The following is a 24940-nucleotide window of genomic DNA, read 5'->3' as shown; positions in this document are numbered from 1 at the left end:
GTATTACGGTGGCGGAGAGGATGCTAGATGGGGCCTCTTCTTCCGAGGTAGTATGGGCTGAGGTTAGAAACAGGAAAGGAGAGGTCACCCTGTTGGGAGTTTTCTATAGGCCTTCAAATAGTTCTAGGGATGTAGAGGAAAGGATGGCGAAGATGATTCTGGATAAGAGCGAAAGTAACAGGTTAGTTATTATGGGAGACTTTAACTTTCCAAATATTGACTGGAAATGATATAGTTCGAGTACATTAGATGGGTCGTTTTTTTGTACAATGTGTGCAGGAGGGTTTCCTGACACAATATGTTGACAGGCCAACAAGAGGAGAGGCCACATTGGATTTGGTTTTGGGTAATGAACCAGGCCAGGTGATAGATTTGGAGGTAGGTGAGCACTTTGGGGACAGTGACCACAATTCGGTGACGTTTACGTTAGTGATGGAAAGGGATAAGTATACCCCGCAGGGCAAGAGTTATAGCTGGGGGAAGGGCAATTATGATCCCATTAGACATGACTTGGGGGGGATAGGTTGGAGAAGTAGGCTGCAAGTGTTGGGCACACTGGATATGTGCAGCTGGTTTAAGGAACAGCTGACGTACCGGTCAGGCAGGGAGGTAGGCGTCGAGCGAGGGAACCGTGGTTTACCAAAGAAGTGGAATCTCTTGTTAAGAGGAAGAAGGAGGCCTATGTGAAGATGAGGAGTGAAGTTTCAGTTGGGGCGCTTGATAGTTACAAGGTAGCGAGGAAGGATCTAAAGAGAGAGCTAAGACGAGCAAGGAGGGGACATGAGAAGTATTTGGCAGGTAGGATCAAGGAAAACCTAAAAGCTTTCTATCGGTATGTCAGGAATAAAAGAATGACTAGGGTAAGAGTAGGGCCAGTCAAGGACAGGGATGGGAAGTTGTGTGTGGAGTCTGAAGAGATAGGCAAGATACTAAATGAATATTTTTCGTCAGTATTCACTCAGGAAAAAGATAATGTTGTGGAGGAGAATGCTGAGACCCAGGCTATTAGAATAGATGGCATTGAGGTACGTAGGGAAGAGGTGTTGGCAATTCTGGACAGGCTGAAAATAGATAAGTCCCCAGGGCCTGATGGGATTTATCCTAGGATTCACTGGGAAGCCAGGGAAGAGATTGCTGGGCCTTTGGCTTTGATTTTTATGTCATCATTGGCTACAGGAATAGTGCCAGAGGACTGGAGGATAGCAAATGTGGTCCCTTTGTTCAAGAAGGGGAGTAGAGACAACCCCGGCAACTATAGACCGGTGGGCCTCACGTCTGTTGTGGATAAAGTCTTGGAGGGGATTATAAGAGACAAGATTTATAATCATCTAGATAGGAATAATATGATTAGGGATAGTCAGCATGGCTTTGTGAAGGGTAGGTCATGCCTCACAAACCTTATTGAGTTCTTTGAGAAGGTGACTGAACAGGTAGACGAGGGTAGAGCAGTTGATGTGGTGTATATGGATTTCAGTAAAGCGTTTGATAAGGTTCCCCACGGTAGGCTATTGCAGAAAATACGGAGGCTGGGGATTGAGGGTGATTTAGAGATGTGGATCAGAAATTGGCTAGCTGAATGAAGACAGAGGGTGGTGGTTGATGGGAAATGTTCAGAATGGAGTTCAGTTACAAGTGGCGTACCACAAGGATCTGTTCTGGGGCCGTTGCTGTTTGTCATTTTTATCAATGACCTAGAGGAGGACGCAGAAGGGTGGGTGAGTAAATTTGCAGACGACACTAAAGTCGGTGGTGTTGTCGACAGTGCGGAAGGATGTAGCAGGTTACAGAGGGACATAGATAAGCTGCAGAGCTGGGCTGAGAGGTGGCAAATGGAGTTTAATGTAGAGAAGTGTGAGGTGATTCACTTTGGAAGGAATAACAGGAATGCGGAATATTTGGCTAATGGTAAAGTTCTTGGAAGTGTGGATGAGCAGAGGGATCTAGGTGTCCATGTACATAGATCCCTGAAAGTTGCCACCCAGGTTGATAGGGCTGTGAAGAAGGCCTATGGAGTATTGGCCTTTATTGATAGAGGGATTGAGTTCCGGAGTCAGGAGGTCATGTTGCAGCTGTACAAAACTCTGGTACGGCCGCATTTGGAGTATTGCGTACAGTTCTGGTCACCGTATTATAGGAAGGATGTGGAAGCTTTGGAGCGGGTGCAGAGGAGATTTACCATGATGTTGCCTGGTATGGAGGGAAAATCTTATGAGGAAAGGCTGATGGACTTGAGGTTGTTTTCGTTAGAGAGAAGAAGGTTAAGAGGAGACTTAATAGAGGCATACAAAATGATCAGGGGGTTAGATAGGGTGGCCAGTGAGAGCCTTCTCCCGCGGATGGAAATGGCTAGCACGAGGGGACATAGCCTTAAACTGAGGGGTAATAGATATAGGACAGAGGTCAGAGGTAGGTTCTTTACGCAAAGAGTGGTAAGGCCGTGGAATGCCCTACCTGCAACAGTAGTGAACTCGCCAACATTGAGGGCATTTGAAAGTTTATTGGATAAGCATATGGATGATAATGGCATAGTGTAGGTTAGATGGCTTTTGTTTTTTGACTTCCCATGTCGGTGCAACATTGTGGGCCGAAGGGCCTGTACTGCGCTGTATCGTTCTATGTTCTATTGTTCTGTTTCTGTTCTTGGCCTAGAGGCATAGTAGACTGGTCTACGCTTGCTGTCTGTCTGCAATTGGAATAAAACTGTCCCCAGACCTTTAAATGATCTGTTGCTACTATGGTAGGTAATTCTGGGTCGTAATCTGCCAAGATTTCAGTGGAGATTAAAAGTTGTTTATCCATTCCAAAGTATTTTGCTGGTCTACATTCCAGCACCACTGTTGACCCTGTCTCAACAGCTGTCCCAATGGCTCATTGGTTTCTGCTACATTTAGTAGCAACTTGCCGATGAGCCTATGTGGTTGACCATCCAAGGGATCTTTGAAGCTCAGTTATGTTCCTGTGTTGGGAAAATTCTCTGATTACTTTTGGGTTCTTTTGTGGATCAACTATGAGTTCAGTGGCTTGTACTTTGTGACCTAGAAACTTGGTCATAGGTTTGGCAATACTCACATTTTTTAATCAATGTTAGGCCTGCATCCTGTAACACTCTCAGAACTGCTCTGACTTTGCAATCATGCTTTTCTTTCATGGAACCACATCTAAGTATGTCATCCAAATGGCATATTATTACGTCCATACCTTCCAGAGTGTGAGATATTGTTCTCTGGAAAATCTATGGAGCAGACGCTATTCCAAAGGGTCATTGAATGAAGCAATAGAAACAAAACAGCATTATGAATGTAGTCTCCCAATCTGGATTCTCTGTCCAGAGGGAACATCCACTCTGCATTGAGTTTTTAAAAAATATATATTTTATTAAAGTTTTCAAACAGAATTTTTCCACTTTACAAATCAACATAAAAATAGTACAATAACTGATAAATAACATAATTAAATAAAATAGTGAAGTAACAAAGTAAGAAAAAATAATGCACTCTGTGCATCCCTTCTCCCCCCCCACCCACTCCCCCCCCCCCCCCCTCCCGGGCTGCTGCTGCTGACGATCTATTTTCCCTTAACGTTCCGCGAGATAGTCAAGGAACGGTTGCCACCGCCTGGAGAACCCCTGAGCCGATCCTCTCAGCGCAAATTTCATTCGTTCTAGTTTTATGAACCCTGCCATATCGTTTATCCAGGCCTCCACGCCGGGGGGGTTTCGCTTCCTTCCACATAAGTAGGATCCTTCGCCGGGCTATCAGAGACGCAAAGGCCAGAATATCTTTCGCCTCCTGCACTCCCTGCTCTTCCGCTACCCCAAATATGGCTAACCCCCAGCCTGGCTTGACCCGGACCTTCACCACCTTTGAAATAACCTTTGCCACTCCCCTCCAGTACTCATCCAGTGCTGGACACGACCAGAACATGTGTGTGTGGTTCGCCGGGCTTCCCAAGCACCTCCCACACCTGTCCTCCACTCCGAAGAACCTGCTCAGCCTCGCCCCCGTCATATGTGCTCTGTGTAGAACCTTAAATTGTATCAGGCTAAGCCTGGCACACGAAGACGAGGAATTTACCCTACTTAGGGCATCAGCCCACAGACCTTCCTCAATCTCCTCTCCCAGCTCTTCTTCCCATTTCCCCTTCAGCTCCTCTACCAGCGCCTCCCCCTCGTCCCTCATCTCCCGGTATATTTCGGACACTTTGCCCTCCCCGACCCATACCCCGGAAATCACTCTATCTTGGATCCCCTGTGTCGGTAGCAACGGAAATTCCCTCACCTGTTGCCTCGTAAACGCCCTCACTTGCATGTATCTAAAATTGTTCCCCGGGGGCAACTCATATTTTTCCTCCAGCACTCCCAGGCTCGCAAACGTCCCGTCTATAAACAAATCTCTCAGTCTTCTAATTCCTGCCCGTTGCCAGCTCGGGAACCCTCCGTCCATCTTTCCTGGGACAAACCTATGGTTGTTCCTGATCAGGGACCACACCGAGGCCCCCGTCACCCCCCTGTGTCACCTCCACTGCCCCCAGATCCTTAAGGTTGCCACCACCACTGGGTTTGTGGTATACCTTTTCGGGGAGAGCGGCAGCGGCGCCGTCACCAGCGCCTTTAGGCACTCTGTGCATTGAGTTGAGTGAATAGAGTACTAGTGGTTACTTTGGTAAGGCTCCCATCCACTGAAGCCATCGGGTGGCTCTCATGTTACCCTGATTTGTTTAGTTGAGTTAAATCCACGTGGATTCTTATCAAGCTATTTGGTCTTGGGTCCGTAAACATCCCTGAACACTGTTTAGTTGGGGTGGCGAGCAGTGAGATAACTCCTTGCTGCTGTATCGTTTCAGTTTCACCCTTGACTTTGTCCAAGAGTGGGTGCGAGGCATTCCTCAGTGTAAAGAGGCAAATGGGATCAAAGCAAAGTAGGAGGAAGAGTTGGGAGAGGATATGGAGGAGGGGTTCTGGTGTGAGGTGCTCCGGAGAGTGAATGCCTCCACCTCGTGCGAAGGTTGGGGCTGATACAGCTGAAGGTGGTATATAGAGCGCACCTCACGAGGGCGAGGATAAGCCGATTCTTTGAAGGAGTAGAAGATGTATGTGAACGTTGCAGGGGGGCCCCGCTAATCACGTTCAAATGTTCTGGTCCTGTCCAAAGCTAGAGGATTACTGGAAGGAGGGTTTTAGGGTAATTTCTAAAGTGGTGCAAGTGAAACTGGACCCGGGCCCCCAGGAGGCCACATTCGGGGTGTCGGACCAGGCAGGGTTGGAAACGGGTGCGGAGTTGTAGCCTTCGCCTCGTTGATCGCCCAAAGGCGGATCCTGATAGGTTGGAGAGCAACCTCTCCACCCTGTGCCCTGGCGTGGAGGGGGGACCTGTTGGAATTCTTGAGAAGATTAAGTTTGAACTGAGGGGAAGGATGGAGGGGTTCTACAATTCATGGGCGTTATTCATTCTGCACTTTCAAGAACTGGATAACACTGAACATTAGTTGGTGCGGGTAGGTGGGAGGGTTGGGGGGAGGGGGGCGGTGTGTGTTAATGGTGAATATGGGTGATCCCTAATTCCTTTTTGTCATTTGTTTGTGAGAACATGTGGGCTAATGTTTAGGGTATGGTGGGAGGATGGGATTGTTGCTATTGATATGGGGATTGTCATATTTGTTACTGATTATTGTTTATTGTTGGTGGGTGTAAATCTGGGAGAAAATGTGAAAAAGGAGGAGAATAAAAAATATTTTTTCAAAAAAGAGGGTGTTATGGTACTTCGTCCTTGAGGCGAGGGGTCAGGGCAGTCTGATGTGGGGGGGCACTGATTTGTGGTGAAGGGGGCGTGACTGGTCATAGGGATTGGCTATCATCACTCAAAATGGCGGCCCAATAACGGCATTCCCTCGGGAATTCCTTGTATTCCTCACCATGCATAAATTTGCATGGCGAGGGATATTGCTGGGTGTGCAAATCACATGCTGTTCAGGGGGGAGAACCTGGGGCGGAATTCTCTCATAATGCGGCTATGCCCCACGCCCGCGAGAAAACGGGGGCGAATCTCCATTTTGAAGGGGGCCAGCAGGGCCCTGGAGTTCTCCACGCAGCTCCGGCTGCCGATAGGGGGCCCTGCACTTCTGACCGCGGGTCCGCTCAACATGGCGGACCAACACAACAGGCCGGCTCCAACAATATAGGACCCCCCCCCCAGATCGCGCGCACCCGCCAACGGTTAGCCCCTGATCGCGAGCCTGGTCATCCTTAAGGCCTCCCCCCCTGGTGACGGATGCCCCCGACCCCCCCCGCCCCCAACCAGGGCGACCGCGGTCTGTGTCCGCAGCCGCCACTCCCAGTGCCCGCCAGGTGGAACCATGAGTGAATCACGCCGGCGGGAACTCGACCAGTTGCCGCGGGGGATCGCCGCGGGGGACTCTTTCAATGGCCCCCGACCGGCGCCACGTCGACCACGCGAGCGCAATTGGCAGCGATTCTCCAGGGGGTTTAACGCTCCATTAAGGCTCGGAGAATCTCGGCCCTGGTCTCCCAAACCGAGAATCCCGCCCATTGTCTCTAATAATCTACTCTCCATGGAATCCCCAGAAATCATAGCAAAACCTATTAATAACAATAATAATTTTCATCTTTATTGTCACGAGGAGGCTTACATTAACATTGCAATAAAGTGACTGTGAAAATCCCCTTGTTGCCACATTCCGGCGCTTGTTCGGGTACACTGAGGGAGAATTCAGAATGTCCAATCCACCTAACAAGCATGTCTTTCGGGACTTTTGGGACGAAACTGGAGCACTCGGAGGAAACCCACGCACGCACGGTGGGAACGTGCAGACTTCGCACAGACAGCGACCCAAGCCGGGAATCGAACCCGGGTCCCTGGCACTGTGAAGCAACAGTGCTAACCACTGTGCTACTGTGTCGCCCATATGCCCCTCCTTGTAATCATAAACAAGGTTGGAAAGAAGGTTGATTGGTTGGAAAGAAGGAGATTCTAAAACTCGGGGGCACAGCCTAAAAATCAAAGCTAGACGGGTTAGGAGAGATGTTAGGAAGCATTTCACTCAAAAGGGGGTAGAGGTTTGGGACTCTCTCCCACAAATAACAGTTGAAGCTAGATCAATTGTTAATTTTAAATCTGAGATTGATAGATTTTTGTTAAGCCAAAGTATCAAGGGACTGGCCAATGATAGGTTTATGGAGTTAGGCTACCGATCAACCATGATCTCATTGAATGGTGAGACAGGCTGAAGGGGCTGAATGGCCTACTCCTGTTCCTATGTTCCTATGCTCCTATCTCACTTTTACGACAACTTAATTGCACCTTCTGTAGCCACGGTGTCTGTCTTTCTTTTAAATCAAAATTTTAAAAAAAATTACTGCACCAGATAGATTTAATACAATATATAGAAGGAATTCCTAAATTCATCTCACCATCCAGAAATCATGGGCGGGATTCTCCCCTACCCGGCAGGGTGGGGGGTCCTGGCGGGATGGAGTGGCGTGAACTGCTCCGGCGTCGGGCCGCCCCAAGGATACGGAGAAACGCCTTTAGGAGCCAAGCCCTCACCTTGAGGGGCTATCCCCGCGCCGGACTGGTTGGCGCGCCGCCAGGCAGCGGGAAAAGCCTTTGGCGCCAGTCGGGGCCAAAAGGACTTCACCGGTCGGCGGAAGTCAACGAATGCGCGGGAGCGTCAGCGGCTGCTGACGTCATCCCCGCGCATGCGGTGTCTCTTGCGCGTCGGCCATTGCGGAGGCTGTGGCCAGGGCGGAAGGAAAAGAGTGCTCCCACGGCACAGGCCCGCGGCCCGGTGGGCCCCAATCGCGGGCCAGGCCACCGTGGGGGCACCCCCCGGGGCCAGATCACCCGGCGCTCCCCCCTCCTGGACCCCGGAGCCCGCCCGCGCCGCCAGTCCCGCCGATAAGGTAGGTGGTTTGATTCACGTCGGCGGGACCGGCATGACAGCAGCGGGACTTTGGCCCATCATGGGCCGGAGAATCGCCGGGGGGGGGGGGGGCCCGCCAACAGGCGCGGCGCGATTCCCGCCCCCGCCAAATTTTCGGTGCTGGAGAATTCGGCAGGGGCAGGATTCACGCCGCCCCCTGGCGATTCTCCGACCCGGCGGGGGGCCAGAGAATCTGAGAGTTTAATCTGACTGTGTTCAAAAAATAAATCTTCGTAAAACATATCTTTGTCTTTTGTTTCACAGCAGTCACTGAGGAAGAGTCAGAAACAATGAAAAACCAGAAGAGACTATACCAAGTCACCCTGCTTCTCTTTGCTGGTGTTATCCTCTACAGACAACTTAAGTTCATCATCTGTTTCCAACAGCTGAAGAATAAATCTGATGCTGATTACCTCAGCCCAAACACAACACCTGGGCTCATGTTTCTAGATTCCACCAGTAAAGTGGAGCCCTCAGCACTGGCCTTTTGCTCTGTGGAGTCAGCAGCCCGCGCCAATCCTGAGAAACCCATTTATTATTTCATGACAGGTTTCAGCGGAAACTTATCAGACTATCCGGATCAATCCTTGACCTTCCAGACGCTCTTATCAATGAAAAACATCATCTTGCTGCCCTTGAACCTCAGAACACTCTTCGAAAACACCCCTTTGAATGTTTGGTACCAAAAGGTAAGGAATTACTGAGCTATAATCAGCTCACAGATCAAACAGTACATAGCTGTCATTTACCTTTATTTGAATAAAGAGCCTTTTTATTGCCATAACAGTTGACGCAAATCCAAGGGTGAAGAACAACCATCTGCCCTAGTGAAGATCCTGGCTTTGTCTTCCCCCCCCTCCCCCCTACTTTCCCCCCTCATCCCAGAGGCTTGAAACATGATTCGCAATGCCCACAGCCTGACCTTTCACCTCTGCCTATTCTATGCAGGGTTGCGAAATGCACCTGCCTGTGTTTTTATCTGACAAGGGAGACATGTTGCTGAATCTTTCACCTTGCACTCGTCGGCACCAATGCAAGAATGTAAAAGTTTCAAACGATCGTGACAATTTATACCACAGGAGAACAGGGTGCTGATTGGTTGGAAAGTCAACTCTGATTGGCCAAGGCGTTGCCATGGGGAAAGCAGTGGGGAACTCGAGGCTCCCGAGTCCCCGGGTAATTCACAGAAGGCTTGAACATATTACTTTTGTTTGCAGCGAATGGACCCCTGTGCATGAATATACGACGCTTCTTGCAAGCATATATAAAAGCCATGTTAGGTCAAATTCACAGAAAAAAATCATTCATGGGATGTGGGATCGCTGGCTAGACCAGCATTTATTGCTCATCCCTTCTGAGATTGAGCAGCCTAACATGATCCCAATCCTCGACCTGCTACTTGAGAACTTTGTTGATGGGTTCGCCACTTAATGCCTAGTGCAAGCCTACCTTCACCAGTAAATATACAGGTCGGGATTCATATAGCCCCTCTGCTATGAGATTGGTCTTTTCAACAATCTTGTAAATAGGGCCTGAGTAATTTTTTAAATGCTGGCAAGGTCAGCATTTGTTGCCCATCCCGAACTGCCCTTGAGAAGGTAGTGGTGAGCCACTTTCCTGATTAGCTCTCGTCCATTCTGTAGCAGTTTGGCACAATTAAGTAGCATATCAGAGGGCATTTAAGAATCAACCACATTGCTGTCGGCCTGGAGCCACATGCAGGCCAGGCCAGGTAAGAACAACAGATTTCCTTCCCTAAAGAACATTAAGCGAACCAAATGTTTTTTTATGACAATCAATGATAGTTTAGGGTCACCATTATTTCAATTCCAGTGTGTTTTTAATGAATTTATATTTTTCTGGTAATTCATTGAGTTTATATTCCACCAGCTGCCTTGGGAATTGATCCTGGATCCCCAGGAAATTAGTAAGGGCCTCTGGATCACCAGTACAGTGATATTATATTACACTATGCTAGTGGTGAAGTTGGCATTGGGAGGCCTGACCATCATAAGTGACCAATTAATGGCGAGAAAGCTGGTGGCCTCTACAGGGTGTTGTTACCTTACGGACCCCAGGTATCGCTCAGAAACCCTTTGCACTGCTGGAAGCAAAGAGCTGCCAACCATTTGAATAAGTAGTGGCTCTTGAGGAAGGACTTCCTCCGCAGATGGGGGTGGAAGATCTGCCCCAAGCCAAATCACGTCCTATTTGTGGGACAGGCAGGCGGGCTAAGTAGAGGCAGTGCCAACATCGACATCAGGGCAGCACGGTAGCACAGTGGATAGCATTGTGGCTTCACAGCGCCAGGGTCCCAGGTTCAATTCCTCGCTGGGTCACTGTCTGTGTGGAGTCTGCACGTTCTCCCCGTGTCTGCGTGGGTTTCCTCCGGGTGCTCCGGTTTCCTCCCACAGTCCAAAGACGTGCAGGTTAGGTGGATTGGCCATGCTAAATTGCCCTTAATGTCCAAAAAGGTTAGGAGGGATTATTGGGTTATGGGGATAAGGTGGAAGTGAGGGCTTAAGTGGGTCGGTGCAGACTCGATGGGCCGAATGGCCTCCTTCTGCACTGTATGTTCTATGTTCTATGTTCTATTTACACCGGAGCCTGGGAAACCTGCCCTGCACTGCCACTCCCATTAAATCCAGCCCGTTAACCCTGTTTCTCTCACCACATATGTGGAGAACTCTTTTCTGTTTTTAATTTCAGACTTCCAGAAGTTGGTTTTAATGCCCTATCTAAGCGGTCCTCTAGTCTACAACGTTAATAAATGTCATAAACCTTAGGGACGCCAATGGATAGCAACTCCAGTTAAAACAGTCTGATCTGTTGCACTCTTTAAATATAAATAATCATTTAGCTTGTACCAGAACAATGAAACCTCATCAGCACTCAATGATTTCTCCAGGACCCTGAGCAATTTTTCAAAACAAAAAATATGTTTCATAATCTCCTTTAGATCTCTACAATTTATGCCAGCAAGTTAGTGGATAGCAAAATTGCTTCACAGCTCCAGGGTCCCAGGTTCGATTCCGGCTTGGGTCACTGTCTGTGCGGAGTCTGCACATCCTCCCCGTGTGTGCGGGGGTTTCCTCCGGGTGCTCCGGTTTCCTCCCACAGTCCAAAGATGTGCAGGTTAGGTGGATTGGCCATTCTAAATTGCCCTTAGTGTCCAAAATTGCCCTTAGTGTTGGGTGGGGTTATTGGGTTATGGGGCTAGGGTGGAGGCGTTGACCTTGGGTAGGGTGCTCTTTCCAAGAGCCGGTGCAGACTCGATGGGCCGAATGGCCTCCTTCTGCACTGTAAATTCTATGATAAAATTCTATGATCCAAGGTATTCTTCGATCTCCATCAATTGACATCAAACTTCTTGCCGGGCACAAGAGGTGAATCCTCGGAGAGGCCCAAATCGAGTTTCGCGCAGACACCAAGCCAATCGCGAGTCACCCGACGTGCTATGCCCGACACAATCTACATAGAACATACATAGAAAATAGAAGCAGGAGGACACGATTTGGCCATTCATGCCTGCTCCGCCATTCATTATGATCATGGCTGATCATCAAGTTCAATACCCTGATCCCGCCTTCCCCCCCATATTCCTTTATCCCTTTAGCCCAAGAGCTATATCTAACTCCTTGAAATTACACAACGTTTTGGCCTCAACTACTTTCTGTGGGAGTGGATTCCACACATTCACCACTCTCTGGATGAAGAACTTTCTCCTGACCTCAGTCCTAATCTTTTACCCCTTAACCTCAAACTAAGACCCCTAGTTCTGTACTCCCCCACCATCGAGAACACTCACTCGGCATGATCCAGATAATAACATTTAACGGCTCACTTAAATATCCCGATGCCCATTCACCCGGCGTCCGGAAGTCACCAGCCGCATAGGCAAGACCTCAACCGGGCGCTGATTATTACTGGTTTCCACAAGCGTGGACCAGACATAATGGCCACTTGGGGGGTCTCAGAGGCCATTGAAGTCAACTGGGTGGTCCGGAACAGGGCAGAGTAGAACCCTGGCACTCCATCTGGCAGCCTGGCAGTGCCAGCTGGGCACTCTGGCAGTGCCAACCTGGCAATCACTGTCAGTGTGCCCTGTTGGCGGTGCCAGGGCCACTTCTTGGGTTCCAGGCTGGCACTGCCAAGGTGCCCAGGTACTATCTTGGCATTACCAAGGCACGGGGCCTGTGGGGGGCCATGCCGGAATGCCCCATTGTAGCCAGAGGCCACTGGAACAAGCCCCAATCCCCCATCGCTCAGCTCCAACACAATATGGGAGGCTCCTCAGCACCCCCTCCCGCACACCCACAAATCCCCCCTAAACCTCTTGCCCCTCACCTTGAACTTGTGTCCCCTCGTAATTGACCCTTCAACTAAGGAGAGCAGGTGTTCCCTACCCCACCTTGTCCATGCCCCTCATAATCTTGTACACCTCGATCTGTCTTCTCTGCTCCAGAGAAAACAACCCAAGTCTATCCAACCTCTCTTCCTAACTTAAATGTTTCATTCCAGGCAAAATCCTAGTGAATCGCCTCGACACCCCCTCCAGTGCAATCACATCCTTCCTGTAATGTGGCGACCAAAATTGCACACAGTAAATTATTTATGGTGAGATGGATACATAAAGACAGCAGTATTACACCATATATTATATAAAAATTTGATGCCGCTTGACATTACCCATAGAACAACATTGAACAGCACTAGAATTTATAGCATAGGAACTAACCATTCAGCCCACTTGGTCTATGCTGGTGTTTTATGTTCCACATGAACCTCTTAACATGCTATTTAGTTAATCTCACCCTTTATTATCCATGTACTTCCTAACTTCTTCTTGAATGCATCTATGTTATCAGTGTTATTCGTGCAAAGTGGATATAGTTTTATAAAGGCAGCAGTGTTATACCATGTGCGTTATGTGTTATGAGTGTGTGCCGTTTTACTCCACTTGTGTAAGAAGAGCTGGAAATCAAGGCTTAAACAGGGTTTCTGCTGTGAGCCTAGTGAAGTTAGACTGATGGACTAGGAGCAGCTCTGGGGAAATACTCAGGCATAGAGAAAACTTAGTTCTCCAGAACCAACCACGTCCTTCGCCAAGCTAACCTAGTTAACATAGAACATAGAACATACAGTGCAGAAGGAGGCCATTTGGCCCATCGAGTCTGCACCGACCCACTTAAACCCCCACTCCCACCCTATCCCTGCAACCCAATAACCCCTCCTAACCTTCCTGGTCACGACGACCAATTTAGCATGGCCAATCCACTAACCTGCACGTCTTTGGATTGTGGGAGGAAACCGGAGCACCCGGAGGAAACCCACGCGGACACGGGGAAAACATGCAGACTCCGCACAGACAGTGACCCAGCGGGGAATTAAACCTGGGACCCTGGCGCTGTGAAGCCACAGTGCTATCCACTTGTGCTACCGTGCTGCCCTCAATGTGGAAAATTGCTCAGCTATGTCCTGCCCGCATAAAACAGGACAAATCTAAACCAGCCAATAACTTTCCCATCAGTCCAATCTCAATCATCAGTAAAGTGATGGAAGAGTCAGTGCTGTCAAGCAGACTTTCATTAGCAATAACTGCTCACGGATGCTCAGTTTGAGTACCACCAGGGTGACATGGCTCCATATTTCATGACAGCCTTCATCCAAACATGGACCACAAAAGCTGAATTCTGGAGGTCAGGGGAGAATGACAACAAGGTTGCATTTGGCTGAATGTGGCATCAAGGAGCCCCAGTGAAATTGAAATGAATGTGAATCAGGTGAAAAAGTCTCCACTGGTTGGAGTCATACCTCGCACAAAGAAGATGCTTTTGGTTTTTGGAAGCCAAATATCTCAGGACGTCAGTGCAGGAGTTCATCAGGCCAATGCCCAAGCACCAAACATCTTCAGCTGCTTCATCAATGACCAAGCTGTGTGGGGAGGACACAGAGAAGGTGCAAAGAGATATAGACAGGTTATTTGACTGGGCAACAAGGCATCAGATGAAGTATAATATAGGGACGTGTGAAGTTATTCACTTTGGTTGGAAGAGTAAAAAAGCAAATACCTTTTGAAAGGTGACAATCGTGTACGTGTTGATGTTCAAAGAGACTTGCGTGTGCTTGTAAGAGGAACAGAGAAAGTTAGCATGCAGATGTAGTAAGCAATTGGGAAGACAAATGGCATGTTGGCCTAGTTTGTGAGTCTCACGGCCTTCTGAGAGAAACAAATTCTCCTAATTCCTGTCTTAAATGAGAGACCCCTTATTTTTAAACAGCGACCTCCAGTTCTAGTTTCTCCCGCAAAGTGATTGGAGTACACAAATAAAGAAGTCCTGCTACAGTTGTACAGGGTTTTGGCGAGACCACATCTGGAATACTGTGTGCAGTTTTTATCCTCACATTTGAGAAAGGACATATTTCGTTTTTTTTAAATAAAGTTAGAGCACCCACTACTTTTTTTTCCAAATTAAAACCACTGCATGAACTATCTCATTAATCACTTATTTCGAGATCTCAGAGTGTAGTCCATCCGGACCAGGGATTTGTCAGCCCGCAGACCCAACAATTTGCTGCGTACCATTTCCCTGGTGATTGTAATTTTCCTAAGTTCCTCCCTCCCTTCCATTTCCTGGTTCACACTTATTTCTGAGATGTAACTTGTATCTTCTATAGTGAAGACCGATGCAAAATACGTGTTTAATGTATTCGCCATAGCCCAGCTTTCCATTATCCATTCCCCAGATATACTTTCAATCAGACCAATGCTCACTTTGTGCACTCTTTTCTTATTTAAATATTTGTGAACTCTTACTATTCGTCTTTTTAATTCCAGCTATATTTCCCTCATATTCTAATATTTCCCTCCTTATTAATCTCTGTCATTCTTTATATTCTGTCCAATCTTCTGACCTGCCGCCCAGCTTTGTGCAAATATATAGGGCGGCATGGTGGGACAATGGTTCGCACTGCTGCCTCACAGCGCCAGGGACCCGAGTTCAATTCCATCCTTGGGTGACTGTGGAGTTTGCACATTCTTCCTGTGTCTGCGTGGGTTTCCTCTGGGTGCTCTGGTTTCCTCCCACAGTCTAAAGATGTGCAGGTTAGGTGGATTGGCCATGCTAAGTTGCCCCTTATAGGCCATTAGGTGGGGATAGGGTGGGGGATTGGGCCTAGGTAGGATGCTCTTTTGGAGGGTCAGTGCTGGCTCGATGGGCCGAATGGCCTCCTTCTGCACTGTAGAGATTCTATGTTATATTCTTAGAGGCTGAGTCCGCTGGACAGAGATTTGAAAACACAGGGACATGGTCTCAGGGTAAGGGGCTAATCATTTAGGATTGAGATGAGAAGTTAATTCACTCAAAGGGTCATGATTCTTTGAAATTCTTGCCCCCAGAGAATTCTGGATACTCCATCATTGAATACATTCAAGATTGGGATAGATAGATTTTTGGTCCCTAAGAGAATCAAAGGATATGGAGAATGGACGAGGAACTGGAGTTGAAGCCAGGCATCAGCCATGATGGCATTGAATGGTGGAATAGGTTTGATGGGCCTTGTGGTCTACTCTTGTTCCTATTTCGTACGTTCTTCTCTTTATCATAGGGTCAGATGTGAAGTTGGCTGAAGATGTTTGCTGATGATTGCACAGTGTTTAATATTATTCACAGCTCCTCAGATAATGAAGTTGAATGCTGACACCGACTGCTGAGTACTAAATATTATACAATCGCCAGTGAATATCCTCACTCCTGACCTTATGATGAAGGGAAGGTCATTGAAGAAGCAACAGAAAATGATTGGGCATTGTGCACTGCCCTGAGGAACTCCTGCAGCGATGTTCAGCGTCTGAGATGATTGGTTTCTAACAACCACAACCAACTTCCTTTGTGCTAGGTAAGACTCCAACCAGTGAAGAGTTTTCGCTCTGATTCCCATTGACTTCAATTTTGCTCGGATTCCTCAATGCCACTTTCAAAAGCTGCCTTGAAGTCAAGTGCAGTCACTCTCACCTTAATGTCCAGAATTCAGCTCTTCTGTCCACATTTGGGTCAATTCGCTGTAACAAAGACTGGAGCAAGTTCTCTCCATGCTGCATGAGTGTTCACCCGCCCTGTAATTATAAACATGCAACATAATGGATGAATATGTTGTACACAAGCAACATACCCATGGCCTTGCATCAATCTTAAGGGGTCAAGAGACTGAGCAGGGTGACAAGCAGGCATGCACAGAAAGAGAGGTTGGAGGCAAGATTTGGCTGGAGTAGATTATTGGTGAGTAAGTGCCACTTGATACATTGCTTCCATCCCTTTGCTGATGATTGAGAGTATGCTGATAGGGCAGTAATTGGCCAATTGTATTTCCCTTGCTTTTTGTGGAAGATCTTGAGCAGGATTCCCCCTTTTGGGGACTAAGTCCCCACACCCGCCGGAAAACGGGCGAGAATTACTCTGGACTATTTCCTCAAAAGTTCGGGGTGATTTCCTGTTTTCCAGGGGGCTAGCAGAGCCCCGGCGTGCGTCCCGCAGCTCTGGCTGCCGGCAAGGCCCTGCTGTCCAGACCGCGTGGCAGCGAATGCGCAGGGCGGCCGCAAGCGGGTCTGTGCATGCGCGTGGCGGCCCACTTCGGCGCGGGTGGTCCCCCGATCGCGGACCTGGCCACCGCTGAGCCCCCCCCCCTCGGAGTCAGATTACCGCCACCCCCCACCCGGACCGCCACCGCTCCCTGCGGGTGGTACCAGATGTGAACCACGCCGATGGGAACTCGGCCGGTCGACCACAGAGAATCGCCGCGGAGGCATCTTCCAACGGCCCCCAACCAGCGCCGCGTCGACCGCACACGCGTGACTGGCGAGTCCGAGGAGAATCGCGGAAGTGCCGTCGCGCCGGATTTCCGGCGTGAACGGCTATTCTCCGCCCCAGCACAGGGCGCGATTCCGGCATGGAAGGTCGGAGAATCTCACCCCCTGTTCCTGAGGCAATAATGCAGGAAACCATGATCCTAAATGGGAAGCTCCGCATTGATTAAGGGGAGCTCATCGCAGGTATTGAGCAGACTCTGTGGCCTTTTCTGTAGCATGAGAGAGAAACATGCAGAGTCAGTTCATTCAGATTGCCGTGACAAATCTTGTATGGACTGGTGAGGGAGTGAGATTGGCAGAAAACTTGAGGTAAGTCAGTAGGAGGATCTCGAGGGCAGGTGAATATTTGTATTTAAATATTAGTTTAAAAACAGCCACGGGGAGAAGTAGCCAGTGATTCAGCAGTATTGTTACTCTGTAAATTGTCTGCTTGTGGAAAGTTTACTCAGACTTCTCTGCGATGGTTTTAAAGAATGCAAGGGTTAAAGGAGAAAATGTGTTGGGCAACGGAAGAGAGGTACATACCCCAATGATCACCTTTAACTCTGTGTAATGCAGGTAGACCCAAATTTGGAACAATACTGGATTCACGTGCTCTCAGATGCCTGCAGAATAGCCCTCCTGTGGAAATACGGTGGCATTTACCTAGACACGGACATCATTTCCTTGAAGCCGTTGACTTTCACAAATTTCATCTGTGCCCAGCAGGAAAACTTAGCCAATGGCGCAGCTCTGGGATTTAGCCAGTACCACAGTTTCACACAGGACTGCATGATAGACTATGTCAACAATTATCAAGGTGAAATCTGGGGTCACCAAGGTCCTTTGTTAATGAGCCGTGTATTGCGACACTGGTGTAACACGGATGATCTTGATGAACTTGTTGGTGTAAAGTGCAATGGCATTTCTTACTTGCCGGAAAATTATTTCTATCCAATTCGATACAACGAGTGGGAAAAATACTTTGAACATTGGACAATGGAGGACATCAGAGACACTTTCTCAAATACGTATGGAGTACATATCTGGAATTTTCTAAGCTCTGGGAACCAGGATAAAATGAATGAAGGGAGTGACGTACTATTGGAATACTTCTTCCGTAAATATTGTCCAAGAACATACAAGACTTTTTGCACAAAGCAGTGATTCGGTTCAACCTTCTGTTTTGCCAATTTGCATGTTTATTGAAGAATTTATTTCACACCGCATTTTTGTTGTTTGAAGAATGTCACCAACTGTTGCCCGAATAGTCCAGTAATCTCACTGCCTGGCTTGTTACTGATTCACTCCAGCCTGAAAAGTTCCAGATTAATTTCCCTTCTGCTCTCCTCGGCGAACCAGTCTCCAGATGGTTTAGAATTTGCAATGTTGCAATTGGCCAAAAGGCACCTGGGTGAAGCAGAGAGCAATAGCAGCCAATGTTCAAATTGCGGTTCACTGTCCATGCTTTTACTGGCCGATGTTTGGATGTACGTGCTGAATGAGGGCAACTTTCGACTAGGCTATGATGCACCACCTAGCGGAATTCTTTGCTCTAAGGTTCTAAGCTTGCAAAGAATCAGCACTGGAGCAAAGTACTGGCTTCGCTGATTGCTCACCATTTGTTTGCACTTAAGGAGAGAAAAGACAAAGATTGGACAAGGACAGAAATATACTACTTAATCTTTAATATGTTAACAATTTGGACACAAAATGAACATCAGAAAGCTGGGTAAAAGCAAATTACTGCGGATGCTGGAATCTGAAACGCTTTCACAAAGAGTCATCGGACTCCAAAAAACATTAGCTCTTTTCTCTCCCTATGGATGCTGCTGGACCTGCTGAGATTTTCCAGCATTTTTTCTTTCGGATCAGAAAGCTGGGAATGGCCAAATCAATCCACTTTTTACTCCTGAGGGAAAATTCTACAATATTTGTTTTGTTCCCCCTTAAAGGTGAATGAATGAGACTGGCTAGCATTGCAGCTTGCTTTCTCCAGATGACATTTCCAAACATTGAGGCATATTCCAGTTATAAATGTTTAAGGAGTAGTAAATAGGAGAATGGTACCAAAAAGGGGATTTATGCATGGAGACAGAGAACATGGCTGAGTTACTAAACTCTGCATCTGTCCTTTGTAAGCAACCTCTCTTAAATCCTTGTCTCACCCTTGTTTCCCTTTTTAATTTCTGTTCTGCTGTCTGCTTCCATTCTGCAGACTTTGCTGTAAAACTGCAGACTTTGGTTTTAAACTGAAACACCCCTGATCTAATGTGCTATTTGGACCGGCCCAAGTACTTCCTTCGGTCCAGTGTGCTATTTGGCATAGTTCAGTGATGTCATTTTGACATCAGCTGTTCTGGAATTCCGGGACTGTTTCAGTTCTCGACTTTGATTGGTAGAGCACTTCAGAAGCTTCTGGAAGAAGGGGAGCAGATTCCATTCTGGTCACTTCTGTTTTGAACCTTGGAGTGAGCGGGTCTGGGCACTCTATCAGCTAAGGTTTGTGAAAGTAACTTCTGATGATTGGTAGAGGCAGAATACTCCAAAATAGTAATCTTGGGCACATGCCACACTGCATGTATGTGAGGTTGGGGATGGGACAGGCCCAATGTCCCACATGGGGGCTGGACACAGCCCTCCTTGTCAACAACGCATTTTGCAAAAGAAATCACAAGCCATCGACGGATATGTAACCTGTAACTAAAATGGAAAGGTCTCACCCTCCACATTCTGAGAGGCACTGAAGACCGTGATAAGGGGGGAAATAATAGCACACAGAGCTCTCGCAGACAGGAAGGAAAGGGCTGCCAGGTAATGGCTGATAGACTCCATATTGGAAGTGGATCAACGGCACTCCACAGCCCCGGTGCTGCTGGCTGAGAGGAAAAAACTACAAATGGAATTTGATCTTCTCTCCACGGGGAAAGTGGTGAACCAGCTCCGCCAAACACAGGGGCCCTTTGATGTACATGGATACAAGGCCAGCCGCCTACCGGCACTCCAGCTGAGAAAGTAGGCAGCAACAAGGGGGATAGCACAGGTAAGGGATGGGAATGGCAGGTTAGTCACAGCGCTAAATAAGATCAACGAGGCCTTTATGGCCGTCTACCGGGAAGTATAGACCTCCGAGCCCCTAGAGGGGGACTCGAAAATGAAACAGTCTTTCGTAGGGCTGGACATACCACCAGTGGGGGAGGAAACGAAACAGGGACTGGAAGCACCACTAGGACTGGGAGAAGTCATGGAGAGCATCAACTCCTTGCAGTCGGGGAAGGCACCAGGACCGATTAGGTTCCCAGTGGACTTCTATAAGAAGTTTGCGGCAGCACTGATCCCGCACCTGTGGGAGATGTTCAATAACTCACTGTTGAGAGGGGCTCTGCCATCCACACTGGAAGAGACCTCGATATTGCTGAGCCATAAAAACGACAAGGACCCAATGGAGTGCGGGTCCTACAGGCCCATCTCACTCCCGAACACTGACGCCAAAGTCCTAGCAAAGGCCCTGGCGAGGCGACTGGAGAGTTGTTTGCCAGAGGTAATCATGGAAGATCATGGTTGGGCAGCACTGCGGCACAGTGGTTAGCACTGCTGCTTCATGGCACCGAGGTCCCAGCATCGATCCCGGCTCTGGGTCACTGTCTGTGTGGAGTCTGCACATTCTCCCCGTGTTTGCATGGGTTTCACTCCCACAACCCAAAGATGTGCAGGGTAGGTGGATTGGGCACGCTAAATTGACCCTTAATTGGAAAAAAGGAATTGGATACTCTAAATTTAACAAACAATGGAAGATCAGATGTGGTTCGCAAGGACAGACAGTTAATGGCGAACATCAGATGCCTGCTGAAATTGATTATGACCCCATCCAGGGAGGAGACACCAAAAGTGATCAAGTCCCTGGACAGAGTCGAATGGAGATACCTCATGGGGGTACTGGAAGGGTTTGGATTTGGGCCAGGGTTCACCTCATGGGTGAAACCTCTGTACCGCGCTCCCATGGCGAGCGTATGGACAAACGCCACCAGCTCTGAATATTTCCGGCTGCAGACAGGCACAAGGCAGGGAGGCCCATTGTCCCCTGCTGCTATTTGCCCTGGTAATCAAGCTACTAGCTATCACCCTCAGGTCACTGAAGAGGTGGAAAGGCATCCAAAGGGGAAACAGAAAGCAGAGAGTCTCACTCTATGCGGATGATCTGCTCCTCTATGTCTCAAACCCCCTAGCCTGCAATCCACGCTGACTCGATATCTCTGCTCTCTAAAAAAAAGACAAGGACCCAATGGAGTGCCATTGGGAGTATAATGGAACTCCTAAGGGAGTTCCGAGCCTTCTCGGGTCACAAACCTAACCTGAGCAAAAGCAAAATCGTCCCCGCCGGGGAGAACCAGAGCTGGAAGTGCGGCCATTCAAACTGGCTCAAATCAGGTTCTGATACCTGGGGATCCGGATAGCCCACAACTGGGCAGGTCTCCATAAGTGGAACCTGTCGAATCTATTGGAGGAGGGAAAGAGATTCCTGCGGAGGTGGGACTCGCTCCCGCTTTCCCTGGCAGGAAGAGTGCAGACAATAAAAATGAATGTGCTGATCTTCATCCTTCAGCCTTCTTCACCAAAGTAGATAAATTAATCATGGAACATGATCTTTACGCAAAGAGTAGTGAGGCGTGGAATGCCCTACCTGCTGCAGTAGTGAACTCGCCAACATTGAGGGCATTTAAAAGTTTATTGGATAAACATATGGATGATAATGGCATAGTGTAGGTTAGATGGCTTTTGTTTCAGTGCAACATCGTGGGCCGAAGGGCCTGTACTGCGCTGTATTGTTCTATGTTCTATGTTCTATAACATAGGAATTAGGAGCAGCATAGGCAATTCAGCCCTTCGAGCCTGCTCTGCCAATCAAGCTAATCATGGTTGATCTCTTCCTGGTCTCAAATCCACCTCCCCACCTATTCCCCATATCCCTTTAACCAATTTTTTACCAGAAATATATCTATCTCCCTTTTGAAACCATTGAATGATTCAGATTCCACCGCACTATGGGACAGCGAGTTCCACAAATTCACCATCCTCTGCGAGAAGTAGTTCCTCCTCATCTCAGTTCGAAATCTATCACCTCTCAACTTATATCTATGACCTCTCATTCTAGATTGCTCCACAAAGAGGAATATTTGGTCTACTTTTACTTTATCAATCCCTTTCAGTATTTTATATACCTCGATCAGATCCCTTCTCATCCTTCTAAACTCCAGCGAGTACAAGTCCAATTCAATCTTTCCTCATATGTCAACCCTTTCACCCCCGAAATCAATCTGGTGAACCTCCTCTGAACTTCCCCCAATGCCACCACATCTTTCCCCAAATAAGGAGACCAAAACTGGACACAATACTCCAGATGTGGTCTCAACAACACCCTATACAATTGCAGCAACATTTCTCTATTTTTATACTCCAGTCCTTTTGCAATAAACGCTTACATTCCATTTTCCTTTTTAATTACATTCTGTACCTGCATAGCGACTTTCTGCGATTCATTAACAAAGAAACCCAGATCCCGCTGGCCAGACGCATTTTGAATCTGTTTTCCATTTAGATAACAATTTGCCTTTCTATTTTTTTCAGCCAAAATGGATAACCTCACACTTACCTACATTAAACTCTATCTTCTAAATTTTGGCCCAATCCCTTGCCTAACTATATCCATCTGTAAAATATTTATCTCCTCTTCACTGCCTGCTTTCCCACCTATTTTAGTATCATCTGCAAATGTTGCTATGTTACATTCTGGCCCTGCTTGCAGATCATTTATATAGATTGTAAACAGTTGAGGTCCGAGAATTGACCCCTGCGGCACCCCGCCAGTTACAGTTCCCCAGCCAGAGAAGGACCTACTTATCCCAACCCTCTGCTTTCTGTCCATCAGCCAATCCTCAATCCAATCTAGTACTCTACCCCAATCCCCTGTGATCTCACCTTCTGGATCAGTCTTATAAGTGGCACCTTGTCAAACGCCTTCTGGAAGTCTTGATATACCACATCCACAGGTTCCCCATTATCCACCTTGCTGGTTATGTCCTCAAAGCACTCAAGCAAGTTTGTCAAGCATGACTTACCCTTCATAAAACCATATTGATGATGGTGGATTGAGCTTTGTTCAGTCATCTCCTCCTTAATGGTTGATTCCAGCAGCTTCTCCACCACAGAGGTCAATCTAACCGGTCTATAGTTCCCTACATTTTACCACTCTCCCAACGCATCCACTATCTCTGCGACCACCTCCCTTCATACCTAAGGGTGCAGGCCTCAGGTCCCTTAAACTTATCTGCCTTTAATCCCATCAGTTTATTCAAAACCGTCTCCCTAGTGATGGTTATTGCACCAGGTTCCTCTACATTAACTGTAGTTTTTTGAAAAATGTTATTATCTTCTACTGTGAAGACAGAGGCAAAATATTGGTCATCTCTGTGTTCCCCATTATTACCTCACCAGTATCTTCCTCTTAAGGGCCAACATTTACTTTAGCTATTCGCTTCCTCTTTATATACTTATAGAAGCTTTTGGTATCAGAGTTTGTTTTCTGCTAGTTCCCTTTCGTAGTTCATCTTATCTCTTTTGATTTTATTTTTGGTAGCCTTTTACTGAACCTTAAAGTTCTCCCAATCCTCCAGCTTACCAATAGCTATTGCAATATGGTATGCCCTAGTTTTTGCCTTTATGACTTCCTTGACTTCCTTGTTTAACCATGGAACGTTTTTCTCCCTTTAACAATTCCTCGTCCTCTCAGGAATATACTTTAATTGGGAGGTATTTAATATCTCCCTGAATATCCGCCATTGTTCCTCAACTGTGCTACCCTCAATTATCTGTGCCCAGTCTGCTTGGGCCAACTGTTTCCTCAAACCTGTATAATTACCTCTGCCCAATGCTGAAACTCTGGTATGGCACTCTGTCTTCTCTCGCTCAATCTGAATTTCAAATTCTAGCATGCTGTGATCACTCCTTCCAAGAGGATCCTTAACAAGACCATTTATCAACCCTACTTCATTACATAATACTAAATCTAAAATAGCCTGCTCTCTGGTTGGCTCCATAATATATTGCTCTAAGAACCAATCCCTCTTACACTCTGTGAAATATCCCCCTAGTCTACCCGTGCCAATTTGATTAATCCAGTCAATATGCATATTTGAAATCAGCCATTACCGTTGTGCCCTTCTCACAAGCCCTCCTTTTTTCTTAGTTCTTATGCCCCAGTTTGGAAGTATTGCTCGGGGGCCTGTAAATTACTCCTACCAAGGAGTTTTTCCCCTTGTTTTTTATTTCCACCCAGATCGATTCAATATTTTGGCCCTTAGTGCCAATACCATTTCTTAATACAGCCTTGATGTCATCGTTAACCAATAATGCAACTCCATCTTCTGTACCATCCTGTCTATCCTTTTGGATAGATCAGCGGTGCCACACAAAGGCTGCGGACTGGCTGTCATACTTAGCGGAATCTTTGAAATTGGAGAAAATAGAATTTGCCATCAGAGGATCGGAAGAAGACTTCCACAATACATGGAGGCAATTCAGCAATCTCTTTGAGGACCTGTTTGTGACCAGAAACTAATGAGGGGCGGGGGAAATAAAACAGGGGGTGGTAAAGAGGCAACACTCAGAGATTAGGGGAAACAAAGACAGTGGTTAAACGAGGCCAAGAGAAGGGGGAACCCCATTTATGCTGCCATGGCAACTAATGTGTTTCACTTCTGTTGCCTCGATCACACCCCTAATATGTTTTAATACAATGAGGTAGCGTGTACCTAGTTGACAGGATGATTGCTGTAACCGGCCATTTGGATTCTACTGTTAATATGCCTCATGTTGCTGTATATGTTTCCTGTGTTTTCTTATCTTTTCTCTTTGTTATACAAATGAAAATCAATAAAAACATTTTTTTAAAGGGTTCTGTGGGAACTGTTATGGGTGTTAATAGGATAAAATTGTTTGGGATTTTTTGTACACTGTATACAATTTGCTGTTATTCTGAGGCTACATATATTTTATGTGAGGGGTGGAGGGCCAGTGTGGGTAGGGGATAATGGCTCAAGTAATAGCAATGGAAATACTTTGCCCTTAGTAGGAATTCGAGAATTGCATGGGTGTTGGATT

General features: G+C 47.4%; 1 protein-coding gene across 1 annotated transcript in view; it reads left to right on the top strand.

Annotated features, from left to right (window-relative positions):
• Nucleotides 1-24735, top strand: part of LOC140390045 (lactosylceramide 4-alpha-galactosyltransferase-like) — a 69493-nt gene extending 44758 nt beyond the window's left edge. Inside the window, exons 2-3 of the mRNA XM_072474897.1 lie at nt 8203-8627; nt 17363-24735. Of these exons, the coding sequence (XP_072330998.1) occupies nt 8229-8627; nt 17363-17950 (987 nt within the window). The 5' untranslated portion in view covers nt 8203-8228 and the 3' untranslated portion in view covers nt 17951-24735. The remainder of the gene's footprint in view (nt 1-8202; nt 8628-17362) is intronic.
• The last annotated feature ends 205 nt before the right edge of the window (nt 24736-24940 follow it).

This window comes from Scyliorhinus torazame, chromosome 14, assembly GCF_047496885.1.
Source record: "Scyliorhinus torazame isolate Kashiwa2021f chromosome 14, sScyTor2.1, whole genome shotgun sequence".
NCBI lineage: Eukaryota > Metazoa > Chordata > Chondrichthyes > Carcharhiniformes > Scyliorhinidae > Scyliorhinus > Scyliorhinus torazame.
The sequence above is the reverse complement of the archived record's forward strand: the minus strand, read 5'-3'. Positions and strand labels throughout refer to the sequence as shown.